At 35.4% G+C, this 18,515-nt stretch overlaps 1 protein-coding gene across 2 annotated transcripts; it reads left to right on the top strand.

The window, feature by feature from the left end:
* The first annotated feature begins 62 nt into the window (after window positions 1-62).
* On the top strand, window positions 63-13,332 carry LOC117339241 (mini-chromosome maintenance complex-binding protein-like). 2 transcript variants are annotated; one of them, XM_033900717.1, is made up of 15 exons: window positions 63-184; window positions 1,370-1,446; window positions 2,460-2,642; window positions 2,954-3,055; window positions 3,664-3,874; window positions 4,048-4,121; window positions 5,019-5,122; window positions 5,391-5,563; window positions 7,202-7,325; window positions 7,708-7,825; window positions 8,468-8,633; window positions 9,251-9,384; window positions 10,610-10,777; window positions 11,864-11,952; window positions 12,421-13,332. In XM_033900717.1, exons 2-15 carry the CDS (start codon window positions 1,438-1,440, stop codon window positions 12,536-12,538), a joined length of 1,773 nt encoding a protein of 590 aa, XP_033756608.1. In that variant the 5' UTR covers window positions 63-184; window positions 1,370-1,437; the 3' UTR covers window positions 12,539-13,332. The 2 variants fall into 2 exon arrangements, with proteins under 2 accessions (XP_033756608.1, XP_033756607.1); XM_033900716.1 differs by lacking the exon at window positions 63-184 and adding an exon at window positions 507-652.
* The last annotated feature ends 5,183 nt before the right edge of the window (window positions 13,333-18,515 follow it).

Below are 18,515 nucleotides of genomic sequence, written 5' to 3'. Positions count from 1 at the left end.
AATCATGCCGACGTGGTCTTATCGGGGAAATTACCCTGATGCTATTTTTAGATTTGTCGGGAACATACCAGAATATTCTACTAAACATTAACTTACATGTAGAGCATAGCCATCGATAACGATTTCGATGTATATTCTGATTAAAAATGTAAAAATGTGGTTATCAACTGGAGTATACGTGCTGGTAAGAAAGGCGACATAAATTGTGACGAGTTTATGTTTTTTTTCCGAAATCATGATCATATGATCATGGTCTTCCGAATGTTTGAAAACTGCCTATTGGCGTATTTGTTTCGTGCATACCAACTGTTACAAATTACGAGGTATCAACGTTACGATTCAATTATAATATGGTCATAAAAAATACTTGCATCGTATTATTTATCTTTATTTTATTCACTTATATCTCAGATCCTGGTTTAGTCTGGGTCCATTTATTTCCACTAGCGACGGTCTTCCTCAAAGTTTGTTTACATATGTAGAACCAATCTGCTCATCACCTAAATCAAGTTCGCCCATTAGAAATATATTTCCCGCCATATTTCCAGCTACCACGTTGTTTTTGTTGACATTTTGTGAAAGTATACATCCGAAATGCCTGTTGTTGATGATTGGGTAAATGATCCACTTGGGATCGTTCAAAATATATATGGTAAGTTATCACTAGTTACAACATATTCTAAAAAGCAAACGACCAGAAAGCAAATTAGCGTAATACATGTAAAGCATAAAATGGTGTTGAAATGTCGGGCGGTAGCTTAGAAACAATGACCACAGGGGCATGTCTAGTTTTACATTAAAAAATAGTCAGAAATACCTATATATATATTGATATGACTGAAGAAAATAAGGTTTAGTTCATTAATTTGGGCACGCCATTTGTATATACTCTATATGTTATTATTTTATCAAACGAGTCAGGCACCTGTGATTTGATAGAGCTGGATGTTAATTTATAAACTAAACGATAAAGAATGACTGATGTGATAAGCTCAGGGCCGACCACAGGGGCATGTCTAGTTTAATTATATTTAAAAAAAATAGCCAGAAATACCTAGATATATATAAATTTAAGACACACCTGTGGTTTATCGCTGTACAAATGATTGGACCATGCAGAGTTAATCTTTGATAAAATAATGACTGCCCTGATGATTTTTTGTTTCTTTTAGACAAACCTTAAAAGACTCTTATAATTATAGGCCTGTATTATATATCTGTGTGCTGATATTTCAAGAATTATGACTGAAATGTTGCAATTGAAAATTGACAAATCAGTTTCTCAAAGAGACCCCTGATTGACATATGTGTCAACCTGATAAATTGATCATTATTAAAAAAATTATAATATGGAATTCTTAATTTTCAGATAAAGATGGACAGGTGGAAGGCAAAGTGGTAAGAGACTATTTTACATCCAGAGCTAAAGGCAACGCGATGTCCTGGGTAAGTCCTCTTACATTATATACACACATACATGTATAAGCTAGAGAGCTTCCTGTTAATCAGTTTGGTCTCCAGTGCTAAATTTTAGGGTATAACAAATTTTGAAAGATATATAAAATCTGTTTCACTTATGATCTGATGTGCACCTCAAGCCCTTAAACTCTTAAACTCTTAAACTGAACTGATTATAATGCAACTGTTTTAATTACCGGTATAATATAGGATGTAAAAAAAAAAAAAAAAAAAAAAAAATTGATTTAGATAGTTATCCCTTCAGATTTTATGGGATAAAAAAAAATCATTAAAAATATGTTGATGTACATTGATGACAATAAACACATAAAAACATATAACTGAATGTCCTAAGTCAAAACGTAAACTCCTCCCAAAACTGTATATATAGGTAGCATATTAAAAGGAAAGGGATTCTGGGCTCCAGGTAGTGTGATGTTGCACAAGGGCTGATAATTATATATAAAAAAAACTTTCCAAACTGGAATCATGTCCAGTTTCGCAGATCAATTTTGACCCCTTGATTTGCATTGGTCCCAGGTGAAAATCGTACTAACATAGCAAAGTGATTCCCACCCACGCCTTAGGCCGAGGATGCCCTTTGAGATGTTGTGAGGAAGCATAGTGAAATTGCTATTCATTTGAAGTGTACACAAGCATTCATTCAATGACCTATTCTATTAATACAGGCTATAGGAGACACATGGTTTTATAGGGGCTGAAAAAGGACTCCATTTCCAATTGAAATTATTTCATATATTCAAACCAGATTCCTAAAATTTGCAGTTTTCTCCTGAAAATTTCCTTCCCAATTTACTAATTTTCTTCCACAAAAGAAGCAAAAAGGGCCTATCCCAAATCAGTGAAAAAAAGGGTGCTTTAACACAAGAGACAGCAGTACTAGACTAATTTTAGAAGTTTTTTCCGTGAACTGAATCAATCTACTGTTTCAGCAGCATCAGTGATGGACTTTTACTGATGAATTTCTTCTTGTTTTATAGATTCCAAGCTTGAATGACACCCCTCTACATACACTTAGACCAAACTCACTGGTACGCTACAGATGTATGATACAGGACATGTACGATCCAGAGTTTTATTTGGGATCATACGAGGTCGTTGACACAAAGACTGGAAAGACCAACATGAAATCTGGGAAATACAAAGATATTGCAGAATGTGCAGTAAGTCTGGAAATAATTTCAAGTGTCAGAATTTTAAATTAATGTACATATACATGTATTGTTTATTCAACTAATACATATGTATATAGTATAGTTTTTGTGTCAACCATGATTATGCATGCAAATTATATTTTTCAAGAAGGACATAATTTAAATCAGAATTCTTTGTTGACACAATCTATCTTGGACAGCTTTTTATGCCATATTTGTATGTATGACCTATGACTTCAGGAATTTGTATGACTTCATTTCTGAAATGATACAAAAATGTTGCTAATCTTACTGACAAAACTACCCGTCTGTGTTACTAGAGTTTTCAGCAGATTAATATGGAGTCGGCCAACAACAAGACGATGGATAGACAGACACTTTATGGTGTGCCGATTCCTGGGGAGTCAGCCTGGGTCAAAGCAGTATCCTTTTTAAAAACCACCTGCATAAGTTCTTCTGATATATTTGTTCAACTTTTAGTATATTAGGACTATTTAAGTCAAGATTGCTTGTCTATATAACCTTAGTAAAACTACTTTAAAAATAAAATGATTTCCCTACCTACCTAAATGTACCTTATTTTTTCTGGCATGTTAGCAGAAACACACATATTATTTTCGACAGGTGGCGTTACTGGTTAATATGAAGTATTTGAATGGTCAATGTAGCGGTAAATGCAAAATGCAAAATGCAGATATGCAGTTAAAAACGAAACAAAGTTAAGATGGAATGCAAGCTGAATAAGTGGATGTATCTTTTCAAATGACACATTAATAAAATTATATTCCTGATTCAAATGCAGTCTTATTATCACCAAAAAAATGATTCAAACCGATATCATTTTGTTATCCGTGCTGAAATGCATTAGTTCGTTCATTTATTTCACCAGCAGTTTTACATTATAACCACCAGCATTAAAACTATGCCGTTTATCTTTTTTAAAGATATTTCTTGTTTAGGCTTAATGGGCTCAGATTAATACAACGTATATGAGTTTGACATTTGTGGAGACTTCCTTAACAGAGTTCAGGGTTATACTGAACGTACTGGGGTCAAAGTCCATCCATCCACATCCTACACACCTGTGCGCTGTAAGAGGAGCCTGGAAGAGGATGGGTCAGAGGTCAACAGTCAGAATGAGGCTATGGAAACATCAGAGTCTGTTAAGGCTGCTACCATGGAAACTACTGAGGAGTCTTCGAGTTCCGAAAATAAGAGAACTTGTGTCAGTGACAGACCAGGTAATGAATGAAAATTGGAATTTTCATATTTAATTCGTCCATGAAGGATCATATATAAGTGTATATTCCTTTTTAATAAAATGAAATCAACAAAATTGACAGACTTTCCTTTGTGAAGGTCCAATGATTGGATTACTGGTTAACTTCACAAAATTAAACTTTTATTTCCTTAGTGGAGAACAGTCCTGCGTTACCAGACCTAAACTTCCCGTTACCGGAGGAGAAAGGCGTATCCTGTTTGATAAAGGTAACCATCCAATAACTACGCTTGTTTCACAAATTATATGGCGCGTGATAAAATTCGTAACAGTGTGTTATTGTTTTTGTTTACACATGGTAGTATATAAAAAGTAGTCTAGGCAATATATATATTCTGTAAACAAACAAAACTAAAAGGTAAAAACAGATGGATACTCAAAAATAACCTCGGGTGTACAACTTAAGAGTGTGATGACCTGTGATTACCGTTTAATGATTCACACATTTCCTTGACAGTTATGCCCCTTCTCCTATTTAGAGACAGAATCTGGCTAACTGTGCCCCTTAATCTGGGTCACTGGCTAACGTTGCCCCTTAATCTGGGTCACTGGCTAACTTTGCCCCTTAATCTGGGTCACTGGCTAACTTTGCCCCTTAATCTGGGTCACTGGCTAACTTTGCCACTTAATCTGGGTCACTGGCTAACTTTGCCCCTTAATCTGGGTCACTGGCTAACTTTGCCCCTTAATCTGGGTCACTGGCTAACTTTGCCCCTTAATCTGGGTCACTGGCTAACTTTGCCCCTTAATCTGGGTCACCAAATGTTTGGTTTGGGGCAAATTTGAATCAGGTAAATTTGGAAGCAAGGTATGAGTCTGTCATCCTGTCAACAGTTCTAGATAATTCTTTAAGGGACATTCCCTCGTATGGATATCAGAAACATGTACAATTTCTATTGATGAAATCCATGTCCGAACGATGATTATATGAGTGTCTGTGCCAACATGTAATGACATTAACGCCGAAATGTACAGGAAAAAGGTGTGTCATATACAAATACTGTATACCTTTGTGGTAATTAGTGATACTTCGGGTCAAATTAAGAATTCTTAATGCTGTATATGTGTGTTAAAATGTCAATGTATTTTACATCATTTTATCTCAGGTTTACGATGACATCGACGCTTTCTGTGTCAATGATTTGGTGGAGTTTGTTGGTGTTTTGTCGGTGGATCCCTCTCTGGCACAGTTTGAAGCAGAGGATCATGGGTAATTATTATATCTATTAGAGACACATATATATACAGTGTATATATATTCACCTATCACATTCCATCAGGTCAACCTGGTTTTGTTTGCTATATTTTAAACTCTTTGAAAATAAAAAATTGATGTTTTTATATCCATTAATGTGATGAAAAGTATATAGAGATAAGATGAAATAATGATAGCTATCATTTTAAAGGTTTTGATTTAATCTTCAATTGAAGTAGATATTTCTAAGAACATGAATGAAAAAGATTTCGGTGTTTTTCAGCTCCCAGGGTAGAGTTTGTACAGACGGGTTTCAGGTATCGGCTGAAGAAAAAAATGCCCATGCCCCGCCCCCTTCTCTAGTGCCACGCCTCCATGCTGTCTTCGGGACGAAACTGACACACATCAACCCTTTACTAGCCCCATCGACAGCACAGGAAGACGGCTTCAAGGAAGGTGAATAAACTTCAGCATTTCTACTGCATAACATTATTGATTTCATCAATCCTGGGCCGTTTCTGTTTTCATGATACAGACCAGAGTTGTTCGTTTATGATATAATGAAGGACCTTAGATTTTTTGTTTCTTTTGGACAAGCCTTGACAAAAACTTTCTAGGGCTGGCTCTATTAATACCTGAAGATCTGTCGACATTTATGCCTGAAATGTTAAAATTTACAATTGATGAACCGATTTGTCCACATAACTAAAAGCTATGCTAATCATATGAAGTTAATCCATCAAAGTACTGAAATGACTGTCATTTGCTGTATTTATCTTACAATATTATGATGAACTTATTATTGAGCATGAGCTTATTCAATCAGTGAAACCTCGGTGACAAGTCCACCAGTTCAATTCTAAGTTCAGTAAAAATGCTATATGACTTCATTACCCTGAAATAAGCCCACCCAAACTTTGATTCAGAGTTTGTGTTTGGGCTTGTGAATACAGTAATATTATATTGATCTTTATTTTATTGTCTAACACTTTTTTTTACATCTGTGGTAAAAGTGACCTTTTCCAAGGAGGGTGAAATTTTTAATCATGATAACTTTATAATTGTTAGTAGATAAATTATTTCCTGTTAAAATTTTCTGTCATGATAAGGTCATCTCATAAGGCCAAATAAAATTAATTTCTTGTTTCTCAGGCCCGCCCGCATCCAATATGAACCCCCCCGCACCACTCACTTTTTATTGAAATCAAAAAAATAAAAATAAATTCCGGAAAAAATTCCAACGTTGGTTCCCGCATTATCCGGAACTTGCCCGATCCGTGATTTAGAATCTCCCAAATCAGATCATTGAAATGTTTGTTTATCTTTTAGAAGCTTGATTTTTCGATTGCACATGGTAGCAATGATTTCCATTCAAATATTTTTTTCTGGGAGTGTTATTTTACCCTGGACAATCATATCGAATTATAGCTTGGTCCCGACGACTGGTCGTTTCCGCCAAAATTCACGGATCATGATGTGTCGGCCGCGATCGGCAAACGGAAAGCTGATGTTTTTGATAAAGTAATGATGTCTTCGAAGGTAAACAAAGCAACAAAACTGTTTGGACATAATCACTTACGTACATCTGGTGAACATTGAACATAAAACTGTATTTCAATTGTTTTTCAATTTAAATTGTAAGTTTAATACCAGAAAATAAAGACAATAGTTTAAAATTAAGATTTCTTTATTCATTTTATGCATTTAACAATTGACACAATTTCAAATCACATGATTCATGTACATTTGTATATGTATCATTATGTGACTGAGAGAAAAAAATAAAAAAAAGTCCCTCCCTCATCACATTTTTAGGTAGTAAAAAAAAAAAAAAAGCCTCCCTCCCTCATCCTTTTTTGGAAAAATGTGCCTGAGAAACAAGACATTAATTTTGTTTGGCCTAAAACTGTTGTGTGTTTAGTGTATGTAGATATACAGACTGGCTGACCAGTAAATATCATCTTCAGTTGTAAAATTCTACATCATTCCTTCACTTAATCCTGGTTTGAACTACAAAAGCAGTACTGTTCCAGTATATTAATTAAAACATTTTTAAAATACATTTTAATATAAATTGCAATAATTTTTTTCCAGTTTTATCAAGATTACAAGGGGAGATAACTGCTTTACGACAACAAATCATGGCTACTCTGGAACATATCCTTTTCGGGGATAAACTAGCAGCAGAATATTTCCTGTGTCATCTTCTGTCATCTGTGTAAGTCCTGTGTGTCATCTTCTGTCATCTGTGTAAGTCCTGTGTGTCATCTTCTGTCATCTGTGTAAGTCCTGTGTGTCATCTTCTGTCATCTGTGTAAGTCCTGTGTGTCATCTTCTGTCATCTGTGTAAGTCATCCATGCTGTTGTTCATGTAAATTTAACACTTCTTTTTCTCAAGTCTTAAAAATTTATTTGATCCATGGTACAATTTATATCACTGATTGTGCATATAATTATTATCTATAAATATTCTAGAGCTAATGAGATGCCCTTCGGAAGATGAATCACTGATCGTGTGTTTAATTGTCTGCAGATATTCTAAAGATAATGTGATGCCCTTCAGTAAATAAATCACTGATTGTGTGTTTAATTCCCTACAGATATGCTAGAGCCGATGTGATGCCCCTTGGTAAGTTCTGTTTGAACCTGACCTGCTGTCCTACAACGCCAGAGTACTCGGCACTGCTCCACAGATTTCTTGCCTCCATTGTCACAAAGGTAGGGGACAATAGGTTTCCTCCCCGCCCATCTTGTATGCATGTATACAGCCAAATTTATTGAGTGGACTGCTTTAGCGGCTTCATTCCTTGAGGGATTTTGATCAAACTTCACACAATGTCATGATAAGGGACTATAATATCTTGGACACTCAGTATGACTGTTTACTTTGTATTAAATGCTGATATTTGTGACTTAACGTAATTGTCTCATGTTGAATCAAGTTTTATGTAGATTTCAACAACACTATTCTCTGTCAGGGTATAATTCAGCAAAATGTTCCACAGTTTCATGATCAGAGTATTGATTGCTTCTCATTTGAGGGTTCCACTCTATGAACATATAGAGCCTAACAATCAATACAAATATAATGTAGAATTTGTTGGATCATTTCAATATTAAACCTTTTGACCTGTCACAATAACCTTTTGACTCTTCACAATAACCTTTCGACCCTTCACAATAACCTTTTGACACTTCACATTAACCTTTTGACCTTTCACAATAACCATTTGACCTTTCAAAATAACCATTTGACCTTTCACAATAACCTTTTGATCTTTCACAATGACCTTTTTACCTTTCACAATAACCTTTTGCAATAACCTTTTGACCTTTCACAATAACCTTTTGACCTTTCAGAGCCACATTCTCCCCATCACCATAGAGAACATGAACAAGGTTCGAATGTGCCCCCAGAAAGATTACACCGCCAACCGTCTACTTAGTGGAGTTTTACAGTTAGGAGCCGATACCTCACTCCTCCTGGACGAAACAGTCCTACAGGCCGGCCAGCTTGATGCTAATGGTAAAGTTTGGGAAAACTTGATACTGGAATCTTAATCATTCTCCTTTAGTCTTAATACAATGTTGTATTTTAGCATACCTGAAAGGCCGTAAATTTTATGGCGTCCGTTGTTTCCTATTTTCAAGGTTTGAATATAGAAAAATGTGGAAAACAAAAAACAAAACAAAAAAAGTACATAATAAATTAATAGATGACTTGGAAAGAAAATCGAAATAGAGATTTGGTTTCATATTTCAGTGAAATGTGAATCTTCAAGTGTAAAAATTGTGGCCATTGAAAATACAATTACCTGTAGGTATGAGTGGTGATGGTAGAAGGTTCTTTTACCACTGTGTATATTACATCAATTAATCATCATCGTCACACTTGATCGGATTTCCATTTATAATTAAGATCAGTCTGCTAATGATTACAAAGACTAAATATGAATGATCATTGTTAACTGTTTGGTATTTCCTGCCATATATAAGCTATGTACCAGATGTAGAACAAAAATCAAATGTGTACAAAAAAAAGAAACATATTTAACAAGAGATTTATTTCATTCTGATCAAATTGTCTGACTTCTACAGCATTGGCATGCTTTATAATATGATTGTCATTGGGTAACTTTGCAGGTGTTAAGAACATGACAGCTCTTGGTAACTTGATAAACTGGCAGAAAGTGGAGTACGACTTCAGTTACCACAGACAAGAGTTCTTGTCGGATGTCGCAGTCCTCGTGCTGTCCGAGGCAAAATCACTACTACCCGTAAGTTCATGCTGTTTCAGTAAAATCCATCTAAAGGGAAGATAAAAGTTGCCTGTACTGGGATTTCCCTACAATAGAAACAGGGTCCGTTAAAAGGACCCATTCCCCTAAAATAATCTTGTGAAAATTCCTAATTTGCCCCTGAAAAATTTCCAATTTTGTCACTTTTGAATGATAAAGTAAGTTCTATCTACAAAGACCTATACTAAGGTACTTTTGAAAAATGAAAAAAAAAAAACAGCTATAAGCTAGGTAACAAAATGAAATAAAAAATAATATAAAGGCAATATTCATCAAAGATAAACTGAAATTTGTATTAACTAAAGTCATTTTTGTTTTTCCCAATGTCACATTTTGTTACGTAGAAATTCCCAATTCAATGGACCCTGGACCCAGTTGAAAAGTTGTCGGAAAATCCCTACTGTAAGTCATACGTGACTTCTGAAATGTTTATCTTCTGTCATTATATCAACCTGAAATTTAAGGAATTTGTAAAATGGTTCGTATGATCGATTGATCATGGTAGTCGAGAAATGATCCCCTCTAAGTAAGGGGATGGTGGTATATAGTGCTTTGTCTGTATGTCTCGGTCTGTGAGTGTGTCCGTGCATGCAGAGTATGTACAAGATATCTCATGAATCCTCAGTCAGATTTAGTTCATAATCACACCGTTAAAACATCATACCGTCACACCTGTACATCACATCGTTACATCACATCCTTACATCACACCAGTACATTGCATCGTTACATCACACCTGTACATCACATTGTTACATCACACCTGTACATCACATCGTTACATCACACCTGTTCATCACATCGTTACATCACACCTGTACATGTACATCACATTGTTACATCACACCTTTACATCATATCATTACATCACCCCTGTACATCATATCATTAAATCACACCTGTACATCACACATTACATCACACCTGTACATCACACCCTTACATCATATCATTACATCACACCATTACATCACATCGTTACATCATATCATTAAATCACACCTGTACATCACATTGTTACATCACATCTCTACATCACACCTGTGCATCACATCGTTTCATCAAACCATCAAGTTCTTTTAAACCCGAGTTGTAGGTCATAGGTCAAAGTTGAAGGCCAAAGGTCACCCTTTACCACTTGAAATTTTATTGATTTACATTTATGTGATCCTTATTATAATAGCTCATTTCACTTCTATTTCAGAGTGACTGTCTTTTACCGCTGGCAGCCAGTATACCAGCTGGTGTAAGTTTACAAGACTATTTTTCTCGGTTGGATAATTTAATGAGTGCAGACTTCGTTAACAAGTTCCGTGTGTATCTGACGACGGCCAAGATGTTAGACTATAGTATGTCTGGAGACATACAGACGGTAAGTTGTAGCACATACACACTGTAGCTAACTTAAGATGTTCTTCGGAGCCAACACAGTAAGATGGGATGAAGCCAGAAATAATGAAATTCTATGTACCGTATTTGACCTAATAAGGGCGCAGGGCGCGGGTAATTGACAGTGGGGGCGCCCTTATTAAGATTAGTTATTCTGAAGTTTTATGAAACAGACTATACCTTATAGCAGAATACCCAAGGTTGTGGAAACGGTAAAATATTCAGTCATAAAAATATTCCAGATGAAGATATCTATTCATTATCATATATTAAGCTTAAACATCACTTGAATACTCCTGTAAACTTGTTAACCATGCCAGCTGATCTTTAGACCAGAGAACGTGTGTTCCACCATTTATGTTCAAATGGAACTCTTTTGTGTTCTATTTATAGAAACAGGTGATTTCCCAGATCATATCAGACATCGTTTTCTTTGACCTAATAATTGATTTACAATGTCTTTTACTAGCTTTCTGTTCTGAACAAAAGTTATTTATCAACAAGAATGAAGTCTTTACTTTATCTTCAAATAAAGATGGTAAGTTATTATGGTGGGACTGTCGGAAGATGCGTCTTATTGAATGGTTTCAATTAAATCACCTTTTCTGCAGTGCTGGGTTGACAGACGAGAAACCCAGCAAATAAACAAGCAAGCCATCTCTAAGATACTGAACTATTATATATAATACAGTATTGTTTTCTAAGCTGTCACATTGATCTAAACAGATGTGTGAGTATTCTGAAATTCAAAAATTGCACAAAAAATGTGCACTAGGTGTTTGTTGTCTAATTTCATTACATTTCACTTTAATATTTATATGTAGTAAAAATGTACAAAAAGTTTTTTAAGTAAAAAGATGAAAAAGATTAATAGTAAAAAAAAATCCACCAAACAATGAATTAGTTTTGTTTGTTTACATCATCTGTTAGGATCTGCTATTCTAGTCTTGGGGAATATATCCTATTCCCAGTTTCCTCCAATTTTGAGTTGTTGTGTACACTTGGTTGAAGTATATAATCCATGCTGTGGAGTCATCTTTTGTAATACATAACAACGTTGATTTTACAGGCCATTCAGGATGATTTTGTCAACATCAGGAAGGAAGACCCAAAGAACATGACAATAGACGATTTCCACAAACTTCTTAATTTAGTCAGGTGAGTTGTTTTGCATTTAAAAGATTGAAGGGTTTCAAACAGTGTAGTCCATCTGGGCCTTTCCTCTGAATTGCATATTACTGATCTAACTGTGAGTTGGAAAATTTGCGAATATATTTGAAGAATCAAATTTTCATTTTATTATTTTTTTTTTTTGTATGGTATTTTGATCCTGGTTATAATTCCTATAATCTATATGTGGTATAACAGATGATATAACAATTTATTTATTTTACTTAATTTCAAAAATGACTTCAAAATTGGGAATATTCCAGTGGCAAATTGGGAAATTTTGCAATATTCTTTTAGGGGAATGGGTCCTGTTAACCAACCCTGTTTCTATTGTTGGAAAATCCCTGGTATTAAATGTACTTTTTCAGCTTTGATAAATAACATTTTTTTCTCAATCCAACAAATTTTTCAGACTATTAGACCCAGAATTGAAAAGTTTCCTATCTCTCTGTTTAGGTTCTTGTCAATCAGTCACTTACAGACCTGCCCGACACAGAATTTATGGACACAGGCCAAATCTATGGAGGCTCAGCGTAAACAACGACTTCCTCAAACGTCTGCCAATGCAAATTAACTCAAGAATTTACAAACAAATGTGGTGATCGGATGCTGAATGAACACAGACAATGTCCAGTATAAAAGTTTTCACAGAACTTGTGTAATATCACTGGAATTCTGAATAAAATCAAAGTTTTGTTACAAATTTTTTTTTATTGGAATTATGATGTCTAAGGTCAAAATGTAATCCAGAAATATGATTGAGCAAGATATGTTGAGAATTCAAATTGACAAACCATGACTTCAAAGTAAGTGATCATGATATTTCATTGCTTAAAGATAAAGTTCCTCCTCAAATTTTAGACAAATAGATACGTGTAACTAAATGTTGGTCACAAATATCAAAAATAAAGTTCCTCCTCAAATTTTTGACAAAAAGATACGTGTAACTAAATGTTGGTCACAAACATCAAAAATAAAGTTCCTCCTCAAATTTTTGACAAAAAGATACATGTAACTAAATGTTGGTCACAAATATCAAAAATAAAGTTCCTCCTCAAATTTTTGACAAAAAGATACGTGTAACTAAATGTTGGTCACAAATATCAAAAATAAAGTTCCTCCTCAAATTTTTGACAAAAAGATATGTGTAACTAAATGTTAGTCACAAATATCAAAGATACAGTTCCTCCTCATATTTTTGACAAATAGATACTTGTGACTAAATGTTGGTAACAAATATCGTAAACGACTTTATTGTAACAGTGCTGTGTGTATCTTGTTGTTATTATGCATACACATGCACATATATGCAGCAACATATTTTGTTATTAATTGTAAAAAAAATTAAAATGTTAAATTGGAAATACATTGATGGCTCTGTTGTACTTTTAGATTTTTTAGACCCAACTCTTAATAGGACTTACTACAAGCATTTGGTATTCTATTAAAAAAAAAGAAAAGAAAAACTTTTTCATATACTTATACTATCGCGAAGGGTAAGCATACTTTATATAATCAAGCTAGTTTTATCCCAAGAGGCGGAGAGAAGGGGCCTGAGTGTCGAAGCGAAATTACCTGTTTCAACCAAATTTGGAATGAAATTGAAAGGGTCATTCACTTCGAAATAAGTAAGGTTCGTTTGACAGCTATGACAAAGTTCAAATTTGGCGTTAAATGTTTTTGATGACTTCTGACAAGTAGTTACCCACTGCTGACCTATATTACTGTAATTGAAAACAAACTCTGAGATTTTACTGAAAGTTCTGAAGTATAAAAGTTATCATTCTTCCTGTTGTAAGTTTTATGTTTGTAGTTAGATTACCGTTAAGGCCCATGGGCCTCTTGTTTATTTGAAGTCCCTTACAGGGAGCCGAGGGGATTTAGTTTTGCATTATGTCCCTCCGTCCTTCTGTTTGTCTCTTGTCTGGGCTCTATCTACTACACTACTTAAACTGGAACTTAATACTTGGAGCATTTGCTCATGTAGGTGTGGCGGCATGTCATGTATCAAAAGTAGGTCACTGCCAACTTTGTTCAAATGAAAGACCTTGACCTACATTCAAGGTCACAGGGGTCAAATAGGCTAAAATCTTTAAACGACTTCTTCTCAATAACCAAGAGGTCCAGGGACTTGGTATTGGGTCTGTAGCATGCTGGGGTGAAGGGCTACCATGTTCGTTCAAATGAAAGACCTTGACCTACTTTCAAGGTCAAAGGGGCCTAATAGGCTAAAATCTTTAAATGACTTCTTCTCAATAACCAAGAGGCACAGAGTCTTGATATTCGGCTTGTATCATGCAAAGAGCTATCGAGTTTGTTCAAAATAAAGACCTTGACCTACAATCAAGGTCACAGAGTTCAAATAGGCTAATATCGTCAAATGACTTTTCAATAACCAAGAGGTCCGAAACTTGATATTGGGCATGTAGCATGCTGGGGTGAAGGGCTATCAATTGCACGTTTATTCAAATGAAAGACCTTGACCTACATTCAAGGTCACAGAGGTCAAATAGGCTTTAATTTTTAAAGAATGATTTTTCCTTAGCCAAGAGACCTGATATTAAATGTAGGTCAATAGTTTGTTGGAATGAAAGTCTTAAACAATTGCTGACATGAATAAACGTAGCCTACTCTGATATTTGAATAAAGAGGTAATCAGCATAGTATCTGTAGAAATGACCTAGATCAACTTCAAAGTTGCTGTAGAGCCAGGTAAGCCATATAGACCCATTGGGCCTCTTGTTGGAAGAAGTAAAAATGAAGAAATTCCTCAAAACACGGAAACGGAACAAAGAAGACAGAACATGTATGTTGTAAAACTATAAATTGACCTCAGTACCAAACTACTTGCAGTCTAGTCGCCGTCAGAAATTAGAATTTAAATACGAGTATGAAAGGACCTTCAAATTGGCAACAACATAAGATTTAGGGGGAAATGAACTATGTAAGGAACACAATAAAAACCAGACAGACAGTAGAGAGCTCTAAAAACGACCACAGTGAATTGCCTAAACAACTAATGTGCTTATGTTTAGTAAGGAATATTAACGGGAATTCCTAGAATTCCATAACAGATTAATGGTCACCAAAATGATAAGATGTCGCAATATAGACGCCATTTATATAGAGGAGTTCTTAGGTGTGCACCATCCTGTCCTAGAGACATCTGCTGTTAAAATAAGAACAACAGTTTGGTTTGGTTTGGTTTATTTTGTTTAACGTCCTATTAACAGCCAAGGTCATTTCAGGATGGCCTCCCCTGTGTATTGTTTAATGTCCTATCAACAGCTGAAGTCATTTAAGGACGCCTCTCTTATTCATTGTTTAACGTCCTATCAACAGCTGAAGTCATTTCAGGACGGCCTCCCGTGTGTATTGCTTAACGTCCTATCAACAGCTGAAGTCATTTAAGGACGGCCTCCCCTGTGTATTGCTTAACGTCCTATCAACAGCTGTGGTCATTTCAGGACGGCCTCCCCTGTGTATTGCTTAACGCCCTATCAACAGCTATGTTCATTAAAGGACGCCTAAAATATGTTCAAGGTCATTCATCAGTTTGTTTACGATTTGCTATCCAGTTTAGATCCCACCTTTCCATCATCCGGTAACCAAGGTCATTTCTCTCACAATATAATAGACTAACCAGGCAATGAACTCGATGTTTATAGGTACATGAAACCACAATGCCCGCTGTGACACCATACGTGAGTATTGTGTGAAGCCAGAAACAACATTCGGGTACATCATTTACTCCATATAAGGGCATATACTTCTTTTTTTTAATTAAACGTATAGGTATACTAGCCGCAACACCGCTCGGCCAGTGAAAACCTCTTTTCAGCTCGATCGCTAAGTTAGTGTAAGGCTGTTAAGGTGGGGATGAAAGGTTCGATCCCTGGCGGAGGCATTCAAAGAAATTTAGTTCATCATTACAAATTACAATTGCGCCCGTAAAGCTAGGAGTGATAAAATTAACATCAGAGTAATTTAAAAAAAACAAAAAACAAAAAAAACAATACAAAGACGAAAACAAAAACAAACAAAAAACGAAAAAAAAAAACCCAACAAACAAACAAAAAACAAAACAAAAAAACAAAATACAAAAAAAAGGAAGAAAAAAAAGAACACCTTTCAACTTCTTGAAAAGGAAACACGTTTTGTTAATAAGTGGAAATGGATGATTTTCTTTAAATTTAGATATTACACGCCAATTTGGTTTTGATATTGAATATGTTATTGTATACAAATGTTCACCAATCCTCATACTTCCGGTCTTTAACGTCCACGTATTATGCTTTCCTTCTATCTACCCAGAATTTATTTATCTTTCTCTGTTCCTTATGCCTTCCCTACCTACCTTATATATGGTCGTGCTATCATCCAATTAAATCCCTCCCACATCAATATTTATTCCTTATTCGTTTCACTAGGACGCTGATATTAATTTGTTAGCGACACTCCGAACCTAGCTGCTTGATCACTTCATAAAATATTGATGATTTAGATCGAGCTCAGCTTTCGAAGTCTGTACTGCTAGTGATCTTGGCTTTGTAGATCTGTTAGTAGGAGTTTAGAACCATAATATGCTAATAGGTCTAGTACCATCCACACTACGGGTCAGTCGAAGATGACATACAATGTACCTACAAAATTGTTCTAGGTCCATTTCTTCGAACATTATTTTCAGATATGAAATACCACAATTGACCTTTTATGACAGCAGAATATTGTTTCAAACATGGTCTTGTTTGTTTTTATTCAAGATTTAAACAAAAACAAACTGAGCCCTTATGGCGAAGACCTGGTTATTTATTTTACTTTAAGATTTGATAGATGATGCATTTATAAGAAAAGAAAAGAAAAACGTGCACGCACGCACGCACGCACGCACGCAGAGAGAGAGAGAGAGAGAGAGAGAGAGAGAGAGAGAGAGAGAGAGAGAGAGTATGTACACGCACGAATATGAAGTCGATACAACGTAACCAGCACTGATGGCTTGTCTCTAATCGGTATGATAAGAATTATATAACTATTGTGTATATATTTTCTCCATTTCTGGATTGTAACATTATTGCTTTCTTAACCTGCGGTATTTCCATGTCTCAATTAACTCGATTACAAATTGTCAGTAGCACCATGTCTGGAAGATGACGATAACTGGCTTACTCCTCATTCATTGCAGGCTGATAAAGTTTTAGATTTTTTGTAGACGCTTTCAGAAACTTTAAGGCCAGTATTCTCTCTCTAAAGACAAAACTCTTACTATCAAATCTCTCATCATGCCAAACAACTATCTTTTATGCTAACGCACATGATAATATAATTGTCTTCCCTGACTTTGAATAAACATTAAAGCGAATGTTTTTAGCAATGGATCGCCATGTGCCTTTTTGCTTGTTAAATCTAAAGCATGTTGATTAAGTTAACATTTTGGTAGGTCCGTCGCACTCTTTAATATATGTTCGGCAGAATTAGTAAAAATGTAAACTTTATTTATTTTACAATTGAGAAACAAGTTATAGTAACTTATATTAATCACGCTTGTTGGCCCGGATGGAAGCACGTGAGGGGTCTTACTGTGGGAGGAAACCGGAGTACCCGGGGAAAACCCACGTGGTCGGGCAGGTAACTCCATACCTTTTCACGTCCGATCGTGGAATCGAACCCCGGTCGTCTAGGTGAAAGGCAAGTGTGTTACCACTGTGCCACCCGACCACCCACAAATAAGAATAAGTAGAGTTAAGGGAAAGTGTATTGGCGATTGGTCCACGGTATCAACACCGATATCAAACACTGATTTGTGTACTTCTGAGTATATAGCGGCTGCAATCGGCCGATTGTTGTCATAGCTTGTATTAGTCAAACAGTTAGATAAGAGTTCTCGTAATCTTTTCAAAGGTAAGTGAATAATGATCTTAAGTGTGTTTAATACTAAATCCACTTTGTAAACGTGCGCGTGCATAATATGTATATATATATATGGATAAACATCTAAGGTACATCTAGTCTAACCAGGTATTGATAAAGGTGAAGATTCTATTTCAAGGTTACAGAATTCAACCGTATTGTGAATAAGTTCAAGTTCAACCAGGTAGGTAAGAAGAAAAGTGGTAATTGATCGTTGTCATGTAAGTATATGTGCAAGAACAGTACCTACAACATCAAGTTTGGAATTAAGATACTTTTTCATATCATCTGTAGATAATATTATTGATACTTGGTTTAGGTTTATTTTGTTTAACGTCCTATTAACAGCCAGGGTCATTTAAGGACGTACCTAGTTTTGGAAGTGGAGGAAAGCCAGAGTACCCGGAGAAAAACCACCGACCTATGGTAAGTACCAGGCAACTGCCCCACGTTGGTTTCGAACCCGCAATCCAGAGGTGGAGGGCTAGTGATAAAGTGTCGGGACACTTAAATATTGATACAACTGTACGTGTTCAAGTTATTGATTAAAAGTACCACATGTGGTTCCGGATATATGTATGTTATGGAACTTCCTGATGTTGTTGACATTTTGAAAAGTTGATGTTTAATCATTGTGTATACCC

Source organism: Pecten maximus, chromosome 12 (genome assembly GCF_902652985.1).
Source record: "Pecten maximus chromosome 12, xPecMax1.1, whole genome shotgun sequence".
NCBI lineage: Eukaryota > Metazoa > Mollusca > Bivalvia > Pectinida > Pectinidae > Pecten > Pecten maximus.
This window is presented reverse-complemented; position numbering and strand designations above follow the sequence as displayed.